The sequence below is a fragment of the Gordionus sp. m RMFG-2023 genome, chromosome 1 (assembly GCF_954871325.1).
Source record: "Gordionus sp. m RMFG-2023 chromosome 1, tfGorSpeb1-WG-v2, whole genome shotgun sequence".
Classification (NCBI taxonomy): domain Eukaryota; kingdom Metazoa; phylum Nematomorpha; class Gordioida; order Chordodea; family Parachordodidae; genus Gordionus; species Gordionus sp. m RMFG-2023.
Genome location: NC_088775.1, coordinates 32,522,140 through 32,548,640, shown reverse-complemented (window position 1 = coordinate 32,548,640; position 26,501 = coordinate 32,522,140). Strand labels below are relative to the sequence as shown.

General features: G+C 27.3%; 2 protein-coding genes across 6 annotated transcripts; one reads left to right on the top strand and one right to left on the bottom strand.

Annotated features, from left to right (window-relative positions):
- The first annotated feature begins 2,736 nt into the window (after positions 1–2,736).
- On the top strand, positions 2,737–3,550 carry LOC135922510 (eukaryotic translation initiation factor 5A-1-like). Its single transcript, XM_065456873.1, has 2 exons — positions 2,737–2,854; positions 2,919–3,550. Exon 2 carries the CDS (start codon positions 2,919–2,921, stop codon positions 3,384–3,386), a length of 468 nt encoding a protein of 155 aa, XP_065312945.1. The 5' UTR covers positions 2,737–2,854; the 3' UTR covers positions 3,387–3,550.
- A 114-nt stretch (positions 3,551–3,664) lies between these two features.
- Positions 3,665–25,958, bottom strand: LOC135922509 (tumor suppressor candidate 3-like). Of its 5 annotated transcripts, none has more exons than XR_010570939.1 (10): positions 25,827–25,958; positions 25,612–25,778; positions 25,447–25,564; positions 25,319–25,401; positions 25,218–25,275; positions 25,035–25,175; positions 24,777–24,866; positions 22,363–22,504; positions 21,396–21,484; positions 3,812–3,948 (listed from the first exon to the last, which is right to left on the bottom strand). XR_010570939.1 is itself a non-coding variant. In XM_065456870.1 (9 exons), exons 1-9 carry the CDS (start codon positions 25,905–25,907, stop codon positions 3,842–3,844), a joined length of 987 nt encoding a protein of 328 aa, XP_065312942.1. In that variant the 5' UTR covers positions 25,908–25,958; the 3' UTR covers positions 3,665–3,841. The 5 variants fall into 5 exon arrangements, 3 of the variants coding, with proteins under 3 accessions (XP_065312942.1, XP_065312943.1, XP_065312944.1); XR_010570940.1 differs by lacking the exon at positions 3,812–3,948 and adding an exon at positions 21,321–21,353; XM_065456870.1 differs by lacking the exon at positions 21,396–21,484 and having other exon boundaries at positions 3,665–3,948.
- Between the last annotated feature and the right edge of the window lie 543 nt (positions 25,959–26,501).

Here is a 26,501-nt window from a genome sequence, read left to right as displayed (position 1 = left end):
ATTAAACGAATACTATTATTTTAAATATTAGATTAAATTAATACATATAAATTATATTTTCACTATGTCAGCGAGCAATCAAATTTTGTGTTAAAAATTAAATATCAATATCACTCACTAAATATTAATTTAGCATTAACAGTTGACGCTTAATTGACTATTATTATTTAAATTATTATATAACCCTAATTAAATAAATATAATTATTTATTAATTGAAAACTAAAAAATTTAATATTGTAATTAGCAGAGTTCAAAATGACTAATCAACTGTATATTTATTTATAAATTTTATTATCATACCTATCCTAAAATTATTCAAGGTCCAAATAAGTATAATAAAAAGTAAGTAAGTAGACATATAATTTATAATCCTCTCTTATATACAGTTGATTATAAAATACTAGATAAAATGCCACTTTTAGAGACGTATTTGACAGTTATATAATATTACAGCTAATATCAGTGGCGTAGCTAGGAATTTTCCTTAGAGGGGGTCCATACATATAAAAGCTGGGGGCTTCGCCCCCAGACCCCTTTAAAGGGCCTTCGGCCCTTTTGCCCGGCCTTCGGCCGGGTTTATCTTACAAATCATAACCATATCTTCGATAATATATAATAAATATATTTTTTAAATGCATCAATAATATGTTATTATAATTTAGTAGATTATTCTCAATGACTTTATAATAATACTATCCAGAATAATTTCAATATTAATATAATATCCTTCCACAAACATCAAAACCAGAAAAATATAATTCATATAAAATCACTTTTAATCTTTTGAACGTATAATCTAAAAAAAATTTTTGCTCTGGGAGGGGTCCAAACCCGAAAAACACCCCCGTAGCTACGCCACTGGCTAATATTATGATGAATTTTACTAATAAAATAAATATAGTACTAATTTGCTTTCAAGTATTTAACGCCATCTATTTAGTTATAAACAGTGTTAAAAATTAAACACATAATTATTCATCCTACAATAGGTAATAAATTTGATTTCTTTTCTTTTTTACGTTAGGGCTATTTTTTTTCTTTTTCAAAATCAGGTATGAGTTAAATTTTTAATACAAATTATTTTTGATATTTTTACAAAATACTTATATTTTAAGATATAATATACTAACTAGAGGTGGTGCGACAATATATAAATTCTTAATTGTTTCATCATATCATTCTAGTCCTTATTTTATAGTTCAAAAATGTTTCATTTAATATGGCATCCTTGCCGTGTAAATAACTCAAGGCTTCAATATATTTGCAAAATTATTTCTTCCAAAATTTTTAGTGTTTTTATTTTATCAATTTATCCAATATATTCTGATACTAGGTCACACCGTGAGTGTCATGGCTATTACTGCAAATTAACCAGCATCTATTATTTGTGTTGCTATGTAATTTAAGATTATTACTACAACGGCTGAGAACATATGATTGTATATTATAGATAAACAATAATGGTCAACTGTGTAGTGGTTTATATATTATATATCATTTAAAATGGACGATAATCTTTTATCGATTACTTATCTAGCTACCATCATGTCATCTAAAAGGAAGCTCTAATCACTTAATATTTTTATTATTTGGATTGGTCGTTTATACTCTCTTCTTCAAGAATTGTTGATTTGGTTTAGGCCTATAAATTTTTCCTTATTAGTCTTCTATAAATGTGTAAAATGGTAATAGAGAGTTATATTAGTTTGATAACATTTTGTCAATGTAAGTTGCTAAGAATTATATTATTGCATTATGTGGTTTTTCAAAACTATTATCAATTGAGACATATGTATGAATTATTAATCTTTTTTATCACTTGTAATTCTTTAGACGCATTAGCAATCGAAAATATTTTATATTGTAATAAATAGATTTTGTATTAAAAAAATTATTTATTTTTAGAAATGTCTTGTATTGTTTTAATTATGCCAGTTTATTTTGTATGCATAATATAATGAGAAAATTAAAATCAGAATAATTGTTCAGACCATGCTATCAATTCAATTATCAACAGAACCTTGAAATCCTCAAATATTTCCTCCACCCTGGAACCATCCGGCCTCAGCCCCGACAATCAAACCAGATGAGATGATATGATGCTAGTCCCTTGAAACCAAGGTCTATCTCTCGCCTGGGATTATACTTGCGTGGATTGTTTTGCCAGATCTTTTTCTTCCAACTCTATCACGAAAGCCGAAAACACAAAAACAAACAAATATAACAACCTTAATAATGTTTTGTTTGTTCCGGTAGTTTCAGATACCTGTGGATCATTTGGACCCCAAGCCTTAAGATTATTCAAAACAATAAGGCAAAGGTTACGGTTCCTATCTCTCCCGCTCATGTAGACGCTGTTTGTCATAATATATCATATATAATATTGAATTTCAGAACTAATAGTTTTTTCAAAATATAATGTATATTTCTAAAATAATAATATATACTATATTATACGAAGACACTTCTATTTAACAGAGGATGAAAGTATTATATTGTATCATTTAAATAGTAAGATTATTACTAAATTTAACACTTTGAAAAGAATATTATACTTATCAAGATTCTTTTGGACCTGCCAAACTTTTAATTCAGATTATAATTATTTCATCTAGTATATTTGTATATGATAAAAAATTTATATAATCTACAATAAATAATTATTAAAAAATATAATTTTTTCACAAGTATTGTTTATTATAATTTCTTTTTCTTCTACGTTAGAAATAATTGTCTAAAAATGAATAAATAAATCCAATTTAATTTGTTTATTATTTGTATCCGCGTGTTGCTTGTATCCGGTAAATAGCGCTTTTCTTTTTTACGTCCAACATTTTGCATAATTAGAAAATGTAAGTATTCAAATAGTTTTATTTAATTATATATATATATATATATAATTATCATATTGTTAAGATGGCAGATGAGGAATTCGAGCAGGTTTCTTCTGGAGCTTCAGAGACGTTTCCAATGCAATGCTCAGCTTTAAGGAAAAATGGATTGGTAGTACTAAAAGGTCGTCCATGCAAAATAGTTGAGATGTCAACATCAAAAACTGGTAAACATGGGCATGCTAAAGTACATTTAGTAGGAATAGATATTTTTTCTGGTAAAAAATATGAGGATATTTGCCCTTCAACTCATAATATGGATGTACCCAATGTGTTAAGACAAGAGTTACAACTTGTAAATATTGATGATGAAGGATATATGGAATTAATGGATGATAAAGGTAATACTAGACAAGATTTGAAGTTAGAAGGTGATTTAAAAAAGGATATAATGGACAAGTTCAACAATGAAGAGACAATTTATGTGGCAATACAAAAAGCAATGGGCACTGAGACTGCTGTTGGATTTAAAAATATGTCTGATAAAAAATAACCGGTAAATTGAATTATTGTTATGCGAATTTTATATTTGGGAATCAACAAAAATTATGCATCAAAACCTTCATCCAATGTAAATAAAAAAATATATTACAGCTTTTAATGCTTATTTCTTTTTGATTTTTGTTGTTTTTATTACAAATAAAATGTTATAATTAATTGTTACTCAAATGTTCTGTATAAATATTTGGAACCATAAGATAATATTTAAAACTTCTTAAGAATATTTTCTTAATGATTTATATTTTTAATAAAATATCAAATTTTTTTAATTGCAATCTTTATTTCAGCATGTATCAAAAGCATATATATAACAAATGAAACAATATTTTTTACTACAACATAGAATAACAAATATAAATATATAATAACATACAATATAGATAAAATAAATATTCATATAATCTTGAGATTGCAAAGCTAGATATTTATTGCTAATGTTTCGATTATTCACTTGAACAAAAAGCTATATGGATAACCCTGGTATTTTGAACGAAATATTGAGAGTATAAGGCTAAAGAAAATTGATAATAATGCAAGTCCAAGTATAGCTATAACTAGAAAATAATTAAATAATAAAATTAGTCTGCTAAATATACATAATAAAATTAAAACTAATGTTAAATTTAATTTTCTTGAACAAATTTCTTTTGGCATAAGCCAATCTCAATTTTTTTTAGCATGGCTTAGATTTTTAATCAAAAAATCTTTTTTGAATCATAAATGAGATAAGAATTACTAATTCTTTAGTCCTAAGTTTGACTTCTAAAATGGACAATAATTGGATATATTTGCCAGAGTATGGAACATGCACTAAAAAGTTTGGTTAAATTTATAAATAGTGCAAGGCATTTATTTAAAATAAAATACTTAGTTGTTAGTTAATAGAAAACAAGGATTAAATAAAAAATAGGTAATAAAATTTATTCATTTTCAAATTTATCTTATGGCAACTATTGAAAATTTTTTTGTAAGTATCTAATGACATTGAATTTTTTTGTAGAATTTGTTTTCTTGTTAAATCATGACAACTATTATAAGGGTTATTTTATAAGAGAAGATAAATGACATCAAATAATAAAAGAATATTTATTTGCTACAATACAAAGTTGCTTTCTTTCCCACCTTTTGAGAGCTTGTTTATTTTTAGTTTGTAAAATTAATAAAAACCAAACTTGAGGCAATTAAATAGCAAAAATTGGTCCTTTATCAAAATGATAATCTTGTTATATTAAATTGAACAGTAAAATATTTAGCTTCTATTAATACCTTTACTGCTTTTTTAAATTTTCATTTCTTATTTTTAATGCAATGAAGAGCTCTTAAAACATTTACTTCCAAATAATAAGTTTAATCTTTTTCCAAGTAATGTTAGAAATGTTCAAATAGGCAGGATTGTAATTTACCATAAAACAAATAATAAATTAGGATATTTTTTGTCAGGTTCCATTTTTTTGCCAATTATTGGCAGCATCTGACAGAAAATTGATTGGAGGCAAACCCCCTACGAAATCTACTACCCCCCTAAAAAATTACACCCTTTGGCCGCGATATTTCACCATCCATTATGCTCCAACAACCTATTAAAAAAAATATAATGAGCCACCATTCATAACCTCAAGACAATTCTAATTAAATGCTTTCAGGCCTCATGGTAATTTAATGCAGTAATAAATAATTATTAGTTGGTGATAATCAACTAGTTGTTGCTAACCGTATTCTAAATATTAGATGGGCATGTATAACTTAAAACTGTACTATCTGTGAATGAATGAGAAATATATATTTATTAATAAATTAAATTATTTTTATCTTTAATCAACAAATAGCGCTTATTTTTATACCTACCCCCTTTAGCCCTTAAAAAATTGGAGGCAAATCGCTCTACCCTCCTCTCACGTAGACGTTAAAAGTAGGTAAATATTTACAGATGTCGCTCGGTAGAAATTATTTAAAAATATAATTTAAGAGACCAATTTGTAATTCTCTAGAAGACATGCAGTTCCGTTTAATTGATAGCTTAGAAAACGAGGATAAAATGGCTTGAATAAATTAAAATAAATTCTTTCCAATATATACTTTATTCAAAAAGAATTGACCTATTATAACCTAGATGAGCGATTTGGCGAAAAACAAATGAAAAGAATCTGTCAAAGATTTAAATTAATTGAATATATGGGCTTCGACAATAAATTTTTTTTTAAATTCCTTAACTGTGTCGATACTTATATGTTAATTATTAATGGCCCTTAGATATCCGAATGGATTCTAAATATATGTATCAAAATATCTAAAAGGAATATGGCGGGCGAATGAAATCATCTTAAAGAAAAATATAGCCCAAAGAAAAAGAATAAATGAAAGATTTATGGATTTTTTTAAAAATTTTTATTTATTTGGTATTAAATTTGTTACATTATTTTTAATATATAATATAAATAAAGATTTTATTCATATTAGTAATAAAAAAAATCGATTTTATATATCAGAAACCTGCAAAGGTACCATTTACAAGACCGGCCCGGATTTTTTAGGCCCGGCTCGGGTTTTATATTTTGCATTTCCAGGATTTTTAAAAATATATTATATTTATTTTTAATTTTATAGTAATAATGGCAATTTAAAATATTTTTTTTAAAATAGACCGGGTGTTTAAAAAAAATTCAAGATAGGTCTGGATATATTTAAAAAATTAAAATACGGCAGCCTGCAGGTCTATGATATATATGATATTTTTTGATGATATATAAAAAATCGTAGCCCCCCCCCCTCCACTTAACACACCACTTTACAGCTCTTAAAATATATAGAAATAAACATGCAATTTATTTTAAAATAGTATTAATCGAAATATTAAATTAGCTTAAATTCCAAAAAAATTATGTCAAAATTTAAATACCTGGGTTGGTCCTTAGGAAAAATCAGAAATTTGTGAGGCTTGGCTCAATTTTTTTATACATGAATTGTCAGGCCCTTATTTTTTATGTGCAAATTGCCCGACCCAATGAATTTTTTGCCTGGCCCGGGCTTTCATATCTTTGAATCAAACAATTTAGCATTCATAAAATTATAAATCATATTATGGTATTAGTATAAATAAAATAATTCATAAATTAGATATTATTATTCGTTAGGCCATTTCCAGACAGGACGTTTTTTTCAAAGCGGTTTATGGGTAATGTTACCAGCAATTTTATTTTATTTCCAAAAAAAAATGTTAAATTCTAGAATTAATTTTTTTTATATAATATATTTTTTTAAAAAGCAATCCTGAGCCTGACCCACATTTCAAAACGCCATTTAATCGTTATTAAAATCAAACCAGTTTGTTTTCTATTTACGATTAAAAAATGGGGATCTGGATTGTTTATTTTTAATATATTATATTATATAAAAAAATTAATTCGAAAAGTTAACATTTTTTTTGGAAATAAAAATTTGATTGCTGGTAACATTACCCAAAACCGCTTTGAAAAAACGTTCTCTCTGGAAATGGCCTTATGCAAATAACGAATTAAACTGTAAAAAATTAATTGAATTCTTTAGGATAGATTTTATTAACAAAGCAGAGATGCAAATGCTATTTTTAAATGTTTTGATATCAATATATATCCTAAACGAGTCAGACGATATCAAAAATCTATCGATACCCTTTATAAAATAGTCGATACTATTTCGACCTTTTTTAGGAAATAATTTATTAATAATTAAAAATAGCAATATATATTATAAAAAAATATATTAACATATAACGACAAAATTTTTCAGCGACACTGAATAAGTGTTCAACGGGAGCGCCGGAAGGAATGGTAAATGTATTTAATAAATATTTGTTTAAAATTAAGAAATGTGCTAAAAAAATATAAAGGTTTTATTTTAAATTATAGGACATTTTCCGTTATTCGTTCAAAACCGATCAGATAACCGATATATACCATCTATCTTTTAACCAATGTCATAAAAAAATCAATATTTTATATGCATAAGAATAACTAAATCAAAATGTGCGCAAAACAAGAAACACTTAAAAATTTGCCGTTTCTCATGACCAAGGTGATGTTTGGTATATTATCATGAGATTATTTGAAACTTTTATTCCTCAAAATTTAGTCATTAAAATATGTGCAATCTTTATGGCTGATTGCTCGTTAAATATATTATAGATCTTCTTTTCATAACAAAACAAAAAATAATTCGAATTTTATAAAAATATTACATATAAATAAATTGAATATTGGTTCCTTTTATTCATTTTTTATTCGTGTACACAACGGTAACCATTAGCTCTATTTACCTTACTAATTCCTAAATTTATGTTTTAGAAATTGGAAATTTTGTCGCGCCATATGTATCAAATTAAAATATACAATCATAAAATAACCATAAACAATAATAACTGCATCGATTTTTAAAAAAATATCGGCCACGATCCGATACATAATATTGGCACAGACTATTTAAGATAAAATGTAAAATACTATAGACCTGTGTGCCGATGTCTCAATTGACGGTGGCGGTATTTTTTAATTATTTCATGATTTCGATACCGCCTACTATGTCGACGGATGCGGCGGGGCGATATTTATTTAAAATAAAAATTATAATTTATTTGGGCGTTCTTTTTAACATATTGGTAATTTAATTCATTTCTTAAATTATTTCCTGTCTCACTCCAAATTAAATTTATGTATTTTCTCATTCTCAGATAGACTAAGGAATTGCATTTTGACTCAGACCATAATCACATAAACAACACATATTAGTATATAAATTTGGAATGCAAGCAAAATATAAAGTATGAAATATAATAAATCAGAATTCAGATTTAGCAAAATTATAATTATGAATAAATAGTAATTTATCAAAATCCGTGGGACATAAAGAAGTCCTTTTAGCATTGAGTATTAATTCAGCAATGGAAAAAATTCTTTCGCTGGGTGTACTGGTTGCAGGTATACAAAGAACCTTCCTAGCTAAATTAGCAGCCTAAAAAGTTCCAGTCGCTGTTTCTTCCAAATGTTAATGCATCCTCTTCTGGGATATTATGTTGGCTCAGCAAAATATGACATTCTTGTTGAGATTACTAATGTTCTTATAATAGTTGCTTGGAAGGGAATGTTTCTATCATGCTCTAAAAGTTTTAAATGTCTAATTAAAAATTGCAATGATATCGTAGAATTCAAATTTCTAAAACAATTTTAAGATTTTGAAATCTGAGATCAAGTAGAGTCGCTAATATCTAATGTTATAAATATAATTTTATTAATAAAAATATAAAATAACTTGAAGTTCAGTAATGGGAAACCTATGGTCAAGCTTTTTTTTCATATTTTCTTTTAAGCAAATAATATCTGAGCTATCAAATCTATTGATTTGTATACGGGTTCTATTTCACTGCAAAATAATAACCTAACGTTTATTGTCGATTACTTTTGGGAGGAAAGAAATTCCACCGACTCTCGGAATGGATTTAATACTATGTAAAGCTCATCAATATTATCCAAAGAGTTTTAAAGATTGTTTTCCTGTTTTATTAATAGGGTCCATATCAAATCAATAACTTTCAACCCGACCATCTCAGATTTTGCTGAAATTTGGTATATAAGTTAAAGAAGTGTTGAATCCAAAATATTAGCCCCTTAACTCTATTAGAACCGGAGATATAGGGTCTCAAAGTAGCTCTGCGAGGTCATTTTTCGAAAAAAATGATTTTTTAAAATCGGGATAACTTTAATATTAAATGTAGTATATTTATCTATCATGGCTCATTTTATAGCCCTAAGTAAACTCTTCCACAAATTATAAATGGAATTAATTTTTAATTTTTAAATTGCGGTCAAAAATTTGTAATTAATTTTTTTAAATGTTAGTATAAATTTTTTTTTCCAATTTTCAGATATTTTGTAAAGAGTATCAGGAACTGTTCATATAAAAATTTTCAGAGTGGTAAAAAAGAATTAAGTAGAAATCCAAAAAATAAAAAACCTCTAGATGGCGTTAATAATTTTAAATAACTTAAAATTTAATTTTTGGAAATATGTCAATCTACCTTTTATTTATATCATATAATATAATATTTGTTGAATAAAATCGCATTTTGGCACAAAAATAAAATTTCCGCTAGATAGCGCAAGTATTCTAAAATAGATAAATAAGATTTAAATTAATTATCGATTTTTCGATTTATTCTCCAAATAAATTTATCCATTCCAGTGTCTATTTTTACAAGAATTTTATCTATTATTAAAATTAATTAATACTATTTAAATTTGAATATCATGATTTGTAAAAATCCTTTTAATATAAAAAAGCATTTATCAAAGAAGACTCCGTAAGGTATGTTCATGGATGTCTGAATTTTCTAATATCAACATTGGAAATTATATCTGTGTTGTGCGCCGCTTAACTTTATATAAATATAAAAAGGAGGATATTCCAATTAGAGGAATACAACATCCCTTCAACTTTAAATGAATTTTTAAATACCACCATAGAAACAAAAAATTATGATTACCCACAACTCTCTTCATCTTTCTTCGAATCCTTAAATTCAACATTATTAGATATTGGACAATTACAAATTAAAAGAAAAGAGATATCCTAAGCAAAAGCTTGCAAGAATTTCAAAGGGAATAGGCGAAATTTAATCAGCTATGGAAATAAATGATAGCAACGATTTGATAATTCAAAATATGAAAAATAGTTACCCTTTCTTATCTAAAACACAAAAGTATCTTTTATTAACCACGTTACCTCCGAATTGGAGCATACAAAAAACTAAAAAAGAACCTAACGCTATTTTACATGATCCGTAATTCAAAAATCATTCTTCGTCAAAAAGGAATTTTTTCGACTCCTAATCCCAAGGCGGGTAAAGCAATAGATCAAAACACAGTAGAAGTTATAAATTTTTTTATTTAAATGATGAATATAGTAGGCTACTGCCCGGGAAAAAAGATTGCATAATAATAGAAAATGAAGAAAGAATTACTGTACAAAAACGATTACTTCTAAATAATTTAAAAGAAATTTATTTACATTTTAGGATGCTTACCCTGATCTTAAGATAGGATTTTCAACGTTTGCTACCTTGCGCCTTAAAAATTGTATTATGCCTGGTTCAAGTGGCAGCCCCTCGGTATGCGTTTGCCGCATACATCAAAATGTTAAATTATTAATATAGGGAGCAATTTAGCAACCTTAACAAAAAATAAGGAATGCGAGATCATAACTTACAGAGACATCGTTTCAAAAATGATTTGCAATCCTCCCCTGCCAGCTTGTTACTTTGGCGATTGCCAAAAATGCCCTGGAGACCAACCATTAAGGGGCCAATTAGAAAATTTATTTGTAGCACAAGATATATATCGAATTTCGTTTAAGCAATGGATTTCTGTAGATAGAACAAGTCTAGAGACACTAACGCAAACAGCTGACGAATTTCTTATATACTTATTTGAAAAAATATTTATTATGATGAGCCATGCTTTTATTAGTGAGGAGCAAAACAAATTCCACCAAAATCTTAAAAACAATTTAGAGCAAGATCATTATTTGGTAATATGTGATTTAACTGAAAATTATTCTTTCATACCAAGATGAAGTACAGAGTTACCATTAGGCCATTTCCCAGGTCACCCTACATTCCTTTGTAATATATTACAAAGTTAATAATTCATTGGATCATATAGGTTATGTTGCCATATCCGAGTAGCTGGAACATAATAGTGCTTATTTCATTTATTTCAAAAAAAATTAATAAACTTTCTAAAAAATTACTTTTTATTAGAGCCTAAACATATTTATTATTATTCCGATGGGTCCGCGGCCCAATATAAAAACAGGAAAAATTTCATAAACTTGTGTTATCATCAGGTAGACTTCGCTATCTCAGCAGAATGGCATTTCTTTGCTACTGCGCATGGGAAAAGTGCCTGTGATGGAATAGGAGGAACTGTGAAACGTTTGGCTGCACGGGCCAGTTTACAACGACCTTATGAAAATCAAATAAAATCTCCTTGCGATTTCTTCAAATTCGCTGAGGAAAATATAAAAAATATTCATTTTTCTCATACATCCCATGAAGAATACCAAGAGGAGAAATAATTTTTAAAAGATCGGTTTTCAAAAGCTCTTTCCATTCCTGGAACTCAAAAAATTCATTCAGTTTATCCTGTTAGCTTATCACAAATAATTACGAAAAATTATTCCAGTGCTATTCAAATCATAACACAAAATATTCAAAATCGAATAGGCGAGGTATCAACCAATGATATAAAAGGGTATGTTACATGCTTTTATGATAATGAATTGTGTGGGTGGCTTATATACTAGCCATTATTAGTCCTGAGGAGGTGAAGGTTATATTTTTACACCCTAATGGACCATCTAATTCCTTTTATTATCCATCGATATTCTTATTCTTCCGAAAAGTAATATTCTAACTTATCAATCTTTTGGCCACTACAGGAAGAACTTATAATCTACCTCGTGAAGAATCCGAAATGGCTGTAAACAAATTAAATTTACGGAAATCAATAACCAAGCTTCTATACTATAGGTAATTTTACTATGAATTAAATTAATAAATATTATAGAATAAATAAAAAAATATCTACTGACATATTTCACAAAAATGAGGTTTTTATCTATTTTAGAATACTTGCGCTATCAAGCGGAAATTTTATTTTTGTGCTAAAATGCGATTTTATTCACACATTATTATATTATAGGATATAAATATAAGGTAGATTGACTTATATTTTCAAAATTAAATTTTAAGCTATTTAAAATTATTAACGCCATCTATCGGTTTTTTATTTTTAAACCTTTTTTACTTAATTTTTTTTACCACTCTGAAAATTTTTATGAACAGTTCTTGATACTCTTTACAAAATATCTGAAAATCGGAAAAAAAAATTTATACTAACATTTAAAAAAATTAATTACATCTTGACCGCAATTTAAAAAAATTTATAAATTAAAAATTAATTCCATTTAAAATATGTGGAAGAGTTTACTTAGGGCTATAAAATGAGCCATGATAGATAAATATACTACATTTAATATTAAAGTTATCCCGATTTTAAAAAATCATTTTTTTCGAAAAATGACCTCGCAAAGTTACTTTGAGACCCTATATCTCCGGTTCTAGTAGAGTTAAGGGGCTAATATTTTGGATTCGTCAATTAAAACCCTTCATTAACTTATATACCATATTTCAGCAAAATCTGAGATGGTCGGGTTGTAAAATGATTGATTTGATATGGAATGACCCAATGAAACATTATTTACAGGAATTTTGTTTACACTGCGAATACTTTCTAGCATAATTAATATGCTGTGCCAGCGGGTAGGGCAACTTAATTTTAAAGTTGTATTAATTAGATTGGTTGGTGCAATGCCATTTCTATTATCCACCTCATCAGACATATCAAAAGTCAAGGTGTGGATCAGAATCATTAATATCCAAGCTATGACCTGTCTCATAAATTAACTGCAGACATTAACGATGTTCAACTTTAATTTCACATTTCAAATCAGCTACTCGATATCTGAGGGCTGAAGTAATTTCTCTAATTTTTTTTAATGTGAATATCAATTATGGGAACTTTTTTTATGCCATCAACTGTAACCACATTATCATCAAAAAGATCTCAAAATATAGCTGACAATAAACAAACTAAAAATTTAGTTGTTTTGAACTTTCAAAATAAAGCTAATAAAATTAATTTAACAAACCAGTTAAAAATTTTAAATGATTAATAATAAAAAATAACACTAACCTAAGTGCCATTTTTTATCTTTTATATTGTTTCTACTTCTTGGTGTTGACTTTAAAAATATTTCTAGACTTTGAATGGATTTATTATTATTAATTTTTTTGATATTTTATGAACATTAATTAAAGGCTGCTTAAGAATGAAGTCAGCCAAACTTCTGGAAGCATAATTCTAAAATTTATATCCATAATTATTGCCTATTTATAAAATTTAGTGCTTCAACTATTTTGAGATATTTTTAAAAAAAACTACAGAAACAGTGAATATCTGGGTGAGCCAATATGTAATGTCTGATTAGTATTCACTATTTCATCAATTTTTCCAGTCAATAAAAACCCATTTGTTGTGTTTATAATATATTTTCATTGTTTTTTTATCTATTAAATTTTAAACACCCCTCATTGTTTTCAACATTGTCTAATCTTACAAAATTTGAAATTAACAAACAACTATTCAACTTATTTTTTTGTAAAGACAAAGGCTATTAGAATTGTAAACAACTCCACCGCAAAATTTTATTTATATCACTTAATTTTTTTTTAAACATAACACAAAGCAGTATTATCCATTATTTTTTTGTCGTTCCCCAACACCCACGGGTGTAAAATTTACGCGCTTATCTGATGCTACAACCATTAAAAGGGAAAATATTCCTGTGTCACTTTTAGCCGATTCCCTTTCTCTTCCCCCCAAAGTTCATTCTAGCTGGGAAGGAGTGTTATGTTTGCAACATATTTCAATTATTCTGTTTTTTATCTGTTAAAATTTTAATTGACCTCTCATTATTTTTAACATTATTGATAAACAACTATCAATTTATTTTTTTATAAAGACAAAGGCTATTATGTTATATAACCACATGAATTAACACTTGTAATTGGGGATTATAAGGTTCCCTATTGGTTGTTCGAATGAACACATAACAGCCGGGTTTTCGATGTTTTCATTTAAAAAATATAAGCACATCATCGAGGGAAAAAACCTATATAAGGACGGAATTATTTGTGTATGGACTTTTATCTTTTTTGTTTTACATATTACTTGTTTTATTTCTGGGTAATATTTATTTTTTAACCATTTATGTTAATAATAAAGAAAAAATCTAGAAATAATTGACTTGTGTAACCTCTCTTGTGCTTTTTTTAGATCCTCAACCACTATACCGTCCACCATGGTTACAGCTACTCCCCATAATCTAAGCCATAAGCTAGCCGGCGCGCCAAATCCTACAACTACCCTCATTCCTTTAAGTCCTTTATTCTCAAAAACCCTTGTATCTCAAATGGAAAACTATAAGAGGAATAAAAATAACAGTATGCCTTAGGCCGAGTCTTAAATTTTAGATTGTGATTCAATTAATAACGTCTAAATGCATTGTTGATTCTATAATCTTTAGAGATATTATTTGAACTTTTCGGTTTATTTAATAGATAAAATCTCACATATTTTGAATTAATTTTATTTTCAAAAATTTGATATGAATCTAACTCACAGTAAGACGCAGTCCCATAAAAAAAGTTTGCCAAACTTTGAAAGCGAGCCAAATATATAATACTTGAAGGATATATATTTTAGCTAAATCTTCAATCCGTTTGGTAGACAAATAAGAAAGTATTAACAAAAATTACTGATATTTAATCTAGAAATAAAGCAATTATAAATAAATAAAATACATATTTAAAGAAAATTACTATCATCATTATATAAAGATAACTTTATCATATTTCAAAATATAAGACTCGATATATTTGGCTGTAACTTTATTACTCTTATAATTAATAATGGTAGCACAAAAAATAGTCAAATAGACTTGTGGCATTTTTGAATGTGTAACCAAATAAGGATTGGTTAGGGTAAAATTGAAAACGATACTAATAGCTGATTTTTTACCCTCAAGCGGTATGGTTAGGGATTGCTTGGTAAAGTAATACTAAGTTTGTTGTTTAAAATAGAAAAGGTTACATAGCACATTTCTTGAAAACGTTCCATTTTCTAAAACATAATTTATGACAAATTATGTGAAAATTTGATTATAAAATGAAATGTGTCAAATTGGGGACCACTTCCCGTTTATGCTACTATAATAAACAATTTAATATTTTTTGTATTTCTAAATTTTTGTAATAAAAAATGAAGAATAAACTATCATATAAGATAATGATAAAATGTAAAATAATTCGGATTAATTAATTTAATTTTCTTATTGAAAAATCGAGAAATAACTATCATTTAAGATAAAAAAGTATCAAATTTTTCGATACCGATACATAAAAGGTATCGAATCATGAAGAAAATATATATCAAAATATCAAAAGTATCGTCGAGACAATTCGACAGCAAGATGTATCCAACACAGTATCACGATAATTTGATAACTCTAACAAAAAGTATCGATAAAATTAATTTGACACGAACAATAATTACAACAGAAATGATAGAATTTGCATGCAATCAATCATTTTTTTAAATTGTGATATTCAATCAGGAAAACTAATATTTATTTATATATTGTGTGTCTTCAGTTATATTAGAGAGTAGCATTAGTGAGAATTATCTTCATCAATAACTAAGGCAAATAAATAAATAAATAGCAGATTTTATTACTTTTTTGAGTATAGATATTGGTAAAAATAAGGTATCCATAATGGAAATTAGTATCAAGACAAGAATCATTCCCAATAAGAAAAAAAATTTTCGTGTGATGAAGATATTTTTGATGACTAGGATGATGAACGAAAATTCTTATAGGGAAAAGAGAACCTTAACAATTTCAAAATTAAAATTTATAAAATATAATATACCCCTGACATTTTCAGCACCTACGGGTGTTCAGTACAGCAAGAGGCGCTGAGATAAACGACACCATTATTGTTAAAGAAATAAATTAGCAATATATTTATAATCACAGTATATATAAAATTTTTTATTCAATTATTTTTTTATTTGAATTTTGTATTTGTGTAATAAATATAATAAAAATGAAGTAAAATTTTTCAGTCTTTTTTCATAATAATTGTTCCGATACTTTCTAAATCTACTTAACGACGTTACTTTTTCGAGTAACGTTGACAGCTCTATAACATATAAATTTCCCAGCAATAGTTGCCGTAATTATTTTTTTAAAAAAGGTAACGCATACCTTGTTTAAATAGAGGTGGCCTTTTTATTAGTATCGTAGAATCAAAATTTTAACTAAGCCATAAAAAGATTTGGTTCTTTTAATTTAATTAATGTCTATATATTCTATTTAAACAAGCCATTTTTTATATAATATTAAATTAAATTTACATATAAATAAACAACTAGGAAGGAATTTTTAGTGCCCCCCCCCCACACATATTTATTATTTTTGTCTGGGCAACAAGGTTTTGTAAGCTTTCTTGCGTACGAGTTCAAGAAAAAGTCGTAAATCAACGTTCAAATGGAATGAATTATTAAAAAAATCAACCCAGTTTGCGTTTTTCAAAATGCTTTCTATATAACACCAAGCGGTAATTTTAAAAATTTGCATGACATCATTTGAAATGCATTATTTGCGTTTGCAACGCAGCGTTTAAATATTTCAAAGCAACTCTTTATTGGTAGATCAACAGTATTAGATTCCCAAATGTCGCATAAACATAAAGCTAGCTATAATTTGGGATAAATTATTTAGAATTCAGCTATTGACTTTCAGCTGCATTTAAGTATAAAGGATGAAATCCTCTGGAATCTGAAGGTAACAATGAATAAATTTGAAGGTGGAGATTAGCACCCTAGACGAACGGAAACAAAGATCTACTATTCAAACCTGAGTTACAAATCCACATGTTTGAATTTATCGCTAACATAAAATTTTTAGATAAATTCTGGCTCCAGGTTTCCCTACAAAGCAAAAATAGCGAGATTGCTTTCCGCCCACATACCTCCTCCCTCTTGTGACTTCTCTTTCTTCAAGATTAAGCAATACAAGTTTGTTGTCTATCGGCCATGATCCTAACTTACAAGATGCTATTCATTTGGGTGAGCAATTGTGTGAACATAGCCTGGTATTAGTGGATGATACATATCTACACTCCTAAAATTTTGGAATATTCCCCTAGTATCATTCCGTTTGTGAAATCATATGGAGTGATTCATTCCAGCCAAGTTATTCTGAATTCTTAATCGAGCTATAAAGGTTTTCACTAATTTCTAATAAAAATTTCGGCCTCCTAGCTAATGAAAAACTACGTATTGCTCTTTCGCTTCTCCCATAATGCAACACATTGCTACCTTTAAAGTGAACTATTCCTTACTTTTAGATTCTAAAGGATATAGTCTTTTACAATGAATGTAAATAATTTAAAGGCCGTTTCTAAAGGGGCACAAATGTTTAACCCGACCCTAAACGAGCCAATATTTCAAATAACATTGAGCCAAATCATTTGTGCCCAAGCAATAACAAAAACCCTCAGCTTAGTAACTTTGTTTTTGGCCTTCCAGATTGCATGGAGTTACACATGGATTCATTTTTCAGCATCCACAAGATATATTTGAAATTAGTTCAGTCCAACTCTTGAAAATAATAAATATGCGGAATGAGAATGTTCTATTTATCCCATTTGTCACCTATTCCCTTATTTTTCATGAGGATTTTTTAAAATTTATCACAATAGGCAGGATGAGATAAGTGGCGATCACAAAGAAGCTTTCTACCTTAAGCAAGGTATTACAATGGCAATTCACCATAGCAACTGCATTGCTATTGGTTCCAAGTAGCAATGTCAATATCATCTATCTTTTTAAAAATATTTATTGTTTTCTTTTAAATTTTCTAATGGTCCGTCACATTTAAAATTTATGTAATGATTTGGAGTCACTTCATCATGCGACACTTAATCACGGCTGCACTTTATCATGAGGATACTTCATCACGACGACACTTTATCACTCAGTCTTTATATCACGCGTCATTTTATATTGCGACACTTAAAAATTATAAATAAGAAAATTTAAGTGTGTTGTTTTTGTTATATTTATTATTAACAATAATAAAATTCTCATCTCTTAAAACTCTTGAAAAAATGTATTTATCTATAGATATTCTAAGTCATTCGTTTTTTCACAAAGATTTATTTTAGGTTTTGTATTTATCCATAATTATAAATATATATATATTAGCTCAATTTTCTATATTATTATATATTAAAGAATATATTTTTATTAATTATAATGTTAGAATTTGGATTTAAATCAAAAAATACATTTACCTAACTCGTGATATATTGATTTATAGTTACTAATAATAAGTATAATTAAAATCATTCTTATTGCTTAAGTTATGGGTGATTCCATGTCAAATAGACCAAAAAAACGAAATTTTCGGCCGACCATCTCAAATATGAATGAAACTTTGCATGTTAGTTATTTATGTTGTAAATCTTAAGAAAATCAAAATTTTAGAGTGCTAGCTCAATCGGATTCAAAGATATACGCCTTCAAAGTCGAAAATTGCGAAGTGCGTGATTTCTTTAAATCGTGTTTTTAAAAAAAATACTTAAGATAGAGTTACAAATTATATATCATTTTATAGCCCTTAAAATTTTACGTTGGAAAATATAAAAAAAATTAAAAAAATTTCAAGTGTTTTCTTATTTCCGGCAAAAATAAAAAATTAACATTGTTAGGAAGGGATTTTTTTTGGGTGTTAATATTCACTAAAAAGGTTTATTACCTTTATATTAAACGATTTAATAAAAAATCTCGATAGCCATTTTTGTTTTTTTAATTTTATTTGAATTTTTATTATTTTTATAAATAAAAGAATGTAATATAGATGGCGTAAAAATATGAATAGTATTGTGATTAAAATTAAAAAATCAATTGATTATAACCTAGAATGATGTCATGAGGCGATATGTAAGCAGGCAGCCCATACAGATATTATTTTATTTGGATACAAAAACAATTATAAAAAAACAACCTCTTGTTTTAATCTTATCCCATTTTGTTCTTTTTAATAGAATTTCTTGAGACGATAATTTGTAGGTACGTCCTGTCACTATAATAGGATCTACAACTGTTATTATTTGATTAATGGGTAACCATATCTTTTCCGCAATTGTAAGGTAAAAGAAGGATATTGATGGTCCATGGGGATGTAAAAAGGAAATATATCTCCTCAGGGGATGTAAAAAGGAAATATATCTCCTCAGTAAATTCATTCTTTTTAGTACTGTGGCTAACCACCAAAAATCGTCATAAACAATTTTAAGAATCCTTTAATATCGGCAAAAGACAAATTATCGGCATTTGAGATATTGTTAATTTAAAAGTCCTCTGCATATGAATATATTTTTGATTTAAGTTTACTTAAACTCAAAGGAAATACAGAATGTATTTCCCGAGTTCCTAGAATGGGACGAGCTAAATTGAATCTTTCTCGTAGTTTAATCTCTTGTAAATTGTATTGGTCGTTGGTTATATATGTAAAATTTACTGATGGCATGTTTTGTTTTGCAAATTGATATAAATCAACTGACGTTAAAATGTGTCCAGAATTGATGCGCTGAAGGCTTGAACGTGATGCTAATCTTTTTAATGTTCAGCCAAGACCGTCACATGGACCTTTTCCATGGGATGTAGCTAAGCTGAAAATGCCATTCAGCTGCTACACCAAAATCTGATAGATGATAACACAGATTTATAAAAAATTTTCTGTTTTATATTGCGCAGCTGATGCATCAGAGCAGTAATATATTTTGTTTGGCTTTTTGCTGAATTGATTAGTCAAAAATTTTATAATTTTTGTCTGGTATAAATGTACTGCAATAACATTATTGAACAGTGTCTTAGATTATAAATGCATAATTTTCAGAGAAATCAAAAATTATCATAAATTCTTTTGGTTGTAAAAAATGTTTAAGTTTTGAAATATATGATGATTGATTGGTAGCGATGATAGGAATAAAAAAATAAAATAAGCTGATAAATTTTCAAATAATAACGATAGTAGATCCACAACAATGAAAGGATATATCTACAAATTATGGCCTTAGGAATTTCTATTAATAAGCGCAAAATTATAATAGTTTGAATATAAAATTTTAAAATATGTTTATTTTACAATGTAGCGTCAATAAAATCTGTATGGGCTGCCTGCTTACATATCGCCCCAGGACATCATTCTTGGTTATACTCAATTGATTTTTTAATTTTAATCATAATACTATTCATATTTTTATTTAAAATTATTATAAATTTTTTTAATATAACGCCATCTATATTGCATTTTTTTATAAAAATAATAAAAAATCAAATAAAATTAAAAAAACAAAAATGGCTATCGAGATTTTTTTATTAAATAGTTTAATATAAAGGTAATAAACATTTTTAGTGAATATTAACACCCAAAAAAAATCCCTTCCTACAATGTTAATTTATTATTTTTACCGGAAATAAGAAAACACTTGAAATTTTTTAATTTTTTTTTATATTTCAACGTAAAATTTTAAGGGCTATAAAATGATATATAATATGTAACTCTATCTAAGTATTTTTTTTAAAAACACGATTTAAAGAAATCATGCAAAATCACGCACTTCGCGATTTTCGACTTTGAAGGCGTATATATTTGGATCTGGTTGAGCTAGCACTCTAAAATTTTAATTTTCTTAACATTTACAACATAACTAACATGCAAAGTTTCATTCATTTTTGAGATGGTCGGCCGAATCATTGGTCGATTTGTCATGGAATTACCCTTATGCCTTCTGTTTCCCTAGATAAGATTATAATTATTTTTAAAAAATTATTATGAAAATTAAAATTGAATTTTTTTTAAATATCGAAATTTAAACGGAAAAATAAAAAAATAAGATATTATCAAAATTTAACTTTTCAAATATATTAAATTAAGTTTCAAGTATATCATGATAAAGTGTCGCGTGTTCAAATGACTGAGTGAATAGTGTCGTCCTGATAAAATGTCATCAAGAGTCTCCGTGATAAAGTGTCGCATGATAAAATGTCGCTAGGTGCTTGTAATTGTTATTTGTTTTAATATGTACATCTATTGATACAAGTTTATTAATGGAAAAATAAAGTGATCTAATTTAAAAAAGGTTATTTTATAGGTTTTTTCTTTACATAGTGTTTATTTAATAAAATTATTTTATAAGTTTTCCCTTTATATAATGTCTACTTTATAAAAAATTATCCTTAATCATAAATGATTATATAATTTTAGTTATTATTTTTACCTCTTTGGGCTTGGGACAGGTCGTACTTAAATAATTTGTAATTAAACACTGAGAATAGGTGGTAGCAGGCTAATATTTCATCTTGGTTCCTGCAAAAAAGTGGTTAAAGTTCAAACACCTCTTATTTTATAATAGAAGCTGTAATATTCATAATATATGATGTATTTTAGCGACTTTATAGAGAGTTGCTAAATGTCTAGATACATGTACCAATACAAAAATATTGTATGTCTATCGAATCTAAATTCATTTGAAACAATTTTTAAAAAAATTAATCTTATTTTTTGTACTAAATTTATTGATATCTGTCCAAGTTTATTTCTCATAAAGAAGACTAATAATAATCTTTATATAAACAAGTTTTTAGATGATTAATAGTGGTACTGACAAAGAAGAAATAGCCAACACCGCATCAGAAAAATTTTCAAACTTGACTTCAAATTTAATGAAAAAAAAGGATTGACCCATGGATTAGTTGATGAACTTTTAAAGTTTTCAAATAGTACTAATCGCAGAAAAAAAAGAGGGATTTAATATATAAAAAATTCAACACCACCCAAGAGGACATGGATATAAATTGTAACACCCATCAAACTTTGAATCATTATTTTAAAAATGAGTGTCAGGAATTTACTATTAATGGCCATTTTTTAGAAGAGAGAAGCATGGGGAGAGGGGGGTGGTTTGTTAGCTTAAAATAATATTTAAAGTAATCAGGCAAATTTACGGGGATTTCCCTTGCCCCCTGCCTACATAGCCTGATTATAAATTTATAACCAGTTATTAAATTATATCTATTCTTTGTCTATTAACAAATCTACTCCATTTATCTGCAACATAAATACTAAATATTCATTATCATAAGAAAAATCAATTTGGGTCCTGGAAATTTTTAAGATTTCTGCAATATTTTTTTTCTCCATTTAAGTAGTCAAACAAAAACTTCAGAAATAAAATAAATATTAACTTTTTCGTTTGCTATTATCCAACTTGGTGGAACACATGGCTTCCTTGAGAAGTATAATTCCCAGGGTTATGGCTGCGTAGAGTATGATAACTATGTAGCTTTCCACTATGAATTGTGCTCTACCATCATGTCTGATATAATTCTTTAAATATTAAATGATATATAACAAATATGATTAATATTGCTGGGAGTAAGTGAAGAGATAAAAATTTTTAATAGTACTCGAATTTCTGGTCATCCAATAAAATAAGAAATATAGATATTGGAGAAATAAAAATCTCAATAGTAGTCAAATTTCTGGCCATTCAATAAAATAGGAAATATGGGTATGATATTTTTTTCCAAAAGAAATTATTATTATGTTAAAAATTGGTACTTTAGGCCACAAAAGAAGAAATTAAAAGATAAGTGAAAAAATTATATGAAGCAATAATTATTAGGTTATTGAAAGTGAAACCCTATCTTAACATATTAGAACTTTTGACTTTATATCAGGGCTGGAAAACAAATAGAAAAAATTTTGAAAATATAAGAGCTTTTGATTGTAAATTATTCAAATTTTCAAAAACAAAAAAGTTTATTGGAAAACATCTTAGGGTTGGTTCAGGTCAATCTCCAACTAGAATGCTAAATCAAATTAGGTGTATAGGTGATATATTATTAAATTCATGGTAACTTAGATTTATTTTGTTGATTCAGAAAAATATTTAAAAACCAATATTTTTTTCAAAGATTCATACTCAAAAACAAAAGCTTAAAATTCAAAAAACATTTTTTGTTTTTTATTTTCCCAGTCCTATTATATATACATAGACCTGTGCGCCGGCCGTGGGTATGCCGAAAACGCCGCCGTTTATGAAAATTGCGCCGGCGAGCCGCCGATTTTCATATCGCGGCCTACGGCCGGCGCAGAATTTTTTTCCATATTTTATACCTTTTTATTCTAATAATTGGTCAACATCACTGTTGTAATTTTATTAATGCCAATCAGGATTTTAATAAATTTTTATTTTCTACATGTTTTTATTATATAATAGGAATTAATAAATTAAAATAGTTATTAAATAGCAATATATTTAAATTATATTTCACGCACTCATTAAATTTTCTTAGATCTTGATAGCACTGATCCATACCCAGATACCCGTTTTCAAATTGGAAATTCCAATGATAATAATAATAATTCCACGCATATGAAAACTTTAAAATTAAATGTCCCAACACGTTGGCATAGTATATTAATTATGCTAGAAAGCATATCGGGATTAAATAAGAATTTAATAAATAATGTTTTAAAAAGAATTGGGAAACACTTTCTAAAATTATCAACCTATGAATCTGATCTGGTAGAAGAACTATTGGCATTTCTATCAAAATTTTAAGAAACTATAGAATTTCTTTCAGCACAAAAAGGGCCTACGTTAAACTTGGCGTTACTTTTTACAAGTGAAATTGAAACACATTTAATAGTAAATGATAGTGATAGTTCTGAAATAATTTCACTTAAGGAAAATATGCTAAAAAAACTTGCGTTACGATTTCCGGTTTGTGATCTGCAAGTAATAATATACATGTATATTCATTTATTTAATTTATTTTTTATTTAAAAAATTATCTAGGTATTGGCTTCTCTTTTAGATCCAAGATTTCAAAAATTGACAATTGTGTCAAAGTATATAGAAGAGCAAAATTGCACAACTTCAGAATTTATAATAAAACATCTTAAACTTATAGAGAATGATGATATTAAGGTAGTAAATATAGCGACTGAGGATCAAGAGGTATTATCAAATTCAAGTTATTTGACAAAACTGGCAAATAAACATTCCACAATTAACAATTATGATTCCACATTATGTGACTTAGAACAAGAATGCCACATTCTACTTGGAAAACGACATTCACAAGAAATGGGTGTTTAAAATTTTTGGAGAGAAAAGAGTGAACTTCTCAATCTTTCCAGACTGGCGAAATTCTATGTATTCCGGCGACTAGTACACCCAGTGAAAGAGTTTTCTCTACCGCTGGATTGACGTTGAATTCGAGGAGGTCATCATTATGCCCGGAAAATTTAAATAAAATAATTTTTATACATGACAATTATAAAATTGCGAAATCTTTTTTGGATGTATAATGAGTTTTCTCATAAATAAAGATTAAAAAAATATGCCAAGATATGTGTAGTGTAGTGTATATTTTAATTAAAAAAAAAATTATATAAAAATTTATAACTGCGCCGATTATCGCCGCTTTTGTTGACGGCGGCTAAAAATCGGCGCGCCGCCGGCCTTTGATAAAATATTTGAAAATCGCGCCGGCCGCCGATAGTTTCGTCGGCGCACAGGTCTATATATACATGAATCAAATTTTTTTTTTCAAGATAATGTTTAATTTTTAGTAGTAAAATTGCTTACCACTCCACCTGTTCTGGGGTTCCTGTGCATAAAAGGGGGGCCCCTTATGTGATTCCACATTTGCCCAGATATCATGATGAAGATGAAAAACTAAAATAAGCACAAAAAAATAGAATTATAAAATTTTATATTAATAATCCTTTTTTTATTGCTCTTTTTAAAAATAACAATATTATTTTGAACTTAAAATCATATTTGAAATGTCAAATTATCTTTAAATCATGTTAAATAATATTTTGATAATATCATATGTTTAACTAATGAAATGGATGCCCATAAATTTGACTGGTATAAAAAATTGAGATTATTTCTTCTTAAGTATAGCAGTCCCCCAATTAAGAAACATAACAAAATAAGCGCCACAGTTCCTGAATAACTTGGTTGTCTCAAGATATTTATCTATAATATATTTTATATATAATTTAAAATGAAAGTAAAAACTTGAATTTCAATATGTGTGTAAATAAATTTTGCTAATTTTTCAGCTGAAATTCCCTCCCTATAATATTTAATGACAAAAATACATTTTATTATTCAATTACGTCTGGATATCAAAAACTTCATAATACTTCTTCTTACCCTTTGGTGGAAAAAGATAAAAGGTTGGGACCGAATCAATATTAAACTTTTAATAATAAAATGTAAAAAAAATTAATAATTAAAATAATACAGAATTAAATATTTCATATCCATCTTCATGATCTATCATAGTAAAAAAAAGAGCATTTGAAAGTGAATTAGATAATCTCCAGGAGTTAGCTAATATTGTGTATTCTTCATATACTGGTCTAAATAATTTGTAGTTATAAATTAAAAAGGGAATATAAAGTTCTACCTGCATATAGGACAATTTCTCTTAGTAAGTGCTGTAAACATCACCATTACGGTATAATTTCGAGCGCCTATTTCCACATATTGTTGAAATTTTATGTTATTAAATGGAATAATAGCATCTTTAAAGGACATTTCATATAATCGACGACATTTTTCGCCCAAACTGATCTAAATTAGATATATCATATAAAATTAGACAACTTAAAGTGATATAACCTCATATTTGAAACTAGATAGATGAGGTATATAAAGAAATATAATTAAAAAACTAAAGAAATCTAGCATATGCGGCATCATGATTATTTTTAAAATTAAATTGATATAAACAACTAATTTACTTGGTATATAAAAAAAAATGATTGACAATATCCGATGTCACGATCAGGTGGCCAAACAGGTGATAGAGGTGATATTTATTATCATAGAATTTTGTTAAAGATAATTTTAATAAAAACAATTTATGTAATTAAAAATACTTAATTAATTAAGCGTATATGTTCATTGCGTTGTAAATAAAATAGAGCTTTCGGTATTCCTCATTTCCATCTAACTGGATATAAAATATTGGTGATATTCTTCATGAGGATCCCTCTATCTACTGGTATGTGTGCAGTAGTATTGCTAAAAAGTCCGGTTTGGGTTAATCTCAAAACGGCCCGATTAAAATTTTAGCACAAATAATCAACATCGAGATTTAGCAAATAGATGGTCAAAGCAATATGCAAAATCTATAAGCTTACAAATGCTGTTATAATCAAATCGGACCGTTTTTCAAATCGACCTAAATCAGGGGTTTTAACAACACTAATTTAAATTTGAAACTAAGTCACTTTTGTCATTTTGTGAAAAGAATTATGGTGTTGATAGAATGCAATTAGAAATTCAATGGAA

Coding starts and splice junctions, on each gene's coding strand:
- LOC135922510 (XM_065456873.1), top strand. CDS start 2,919: ATGGCAGATGAGGAATTCGAGCAGGTTTCTTCTGGAGCTTCAGAGACG.
- LOC135922509 (XM_065456870.1), bottom strand. CDS start 25,907: ATGATGCCGCATATGCTAGATTTCTTTAGTTTTTTAATTATATTTCTT. Junction 25,276..25,318: donor GAAGTTTTTGATATCCAGAC/GTAATTGAATAA, acceptor TAAATATTATAG/GGAGGGAATTTCAGCTGAAA. Junction 22,505..24,776: donor ACCCCAGAACAGGTGGAGTG/GTAAGCAATTTT, acceptor TAATATTTAAAG/AATTATATCAGACATGATGG.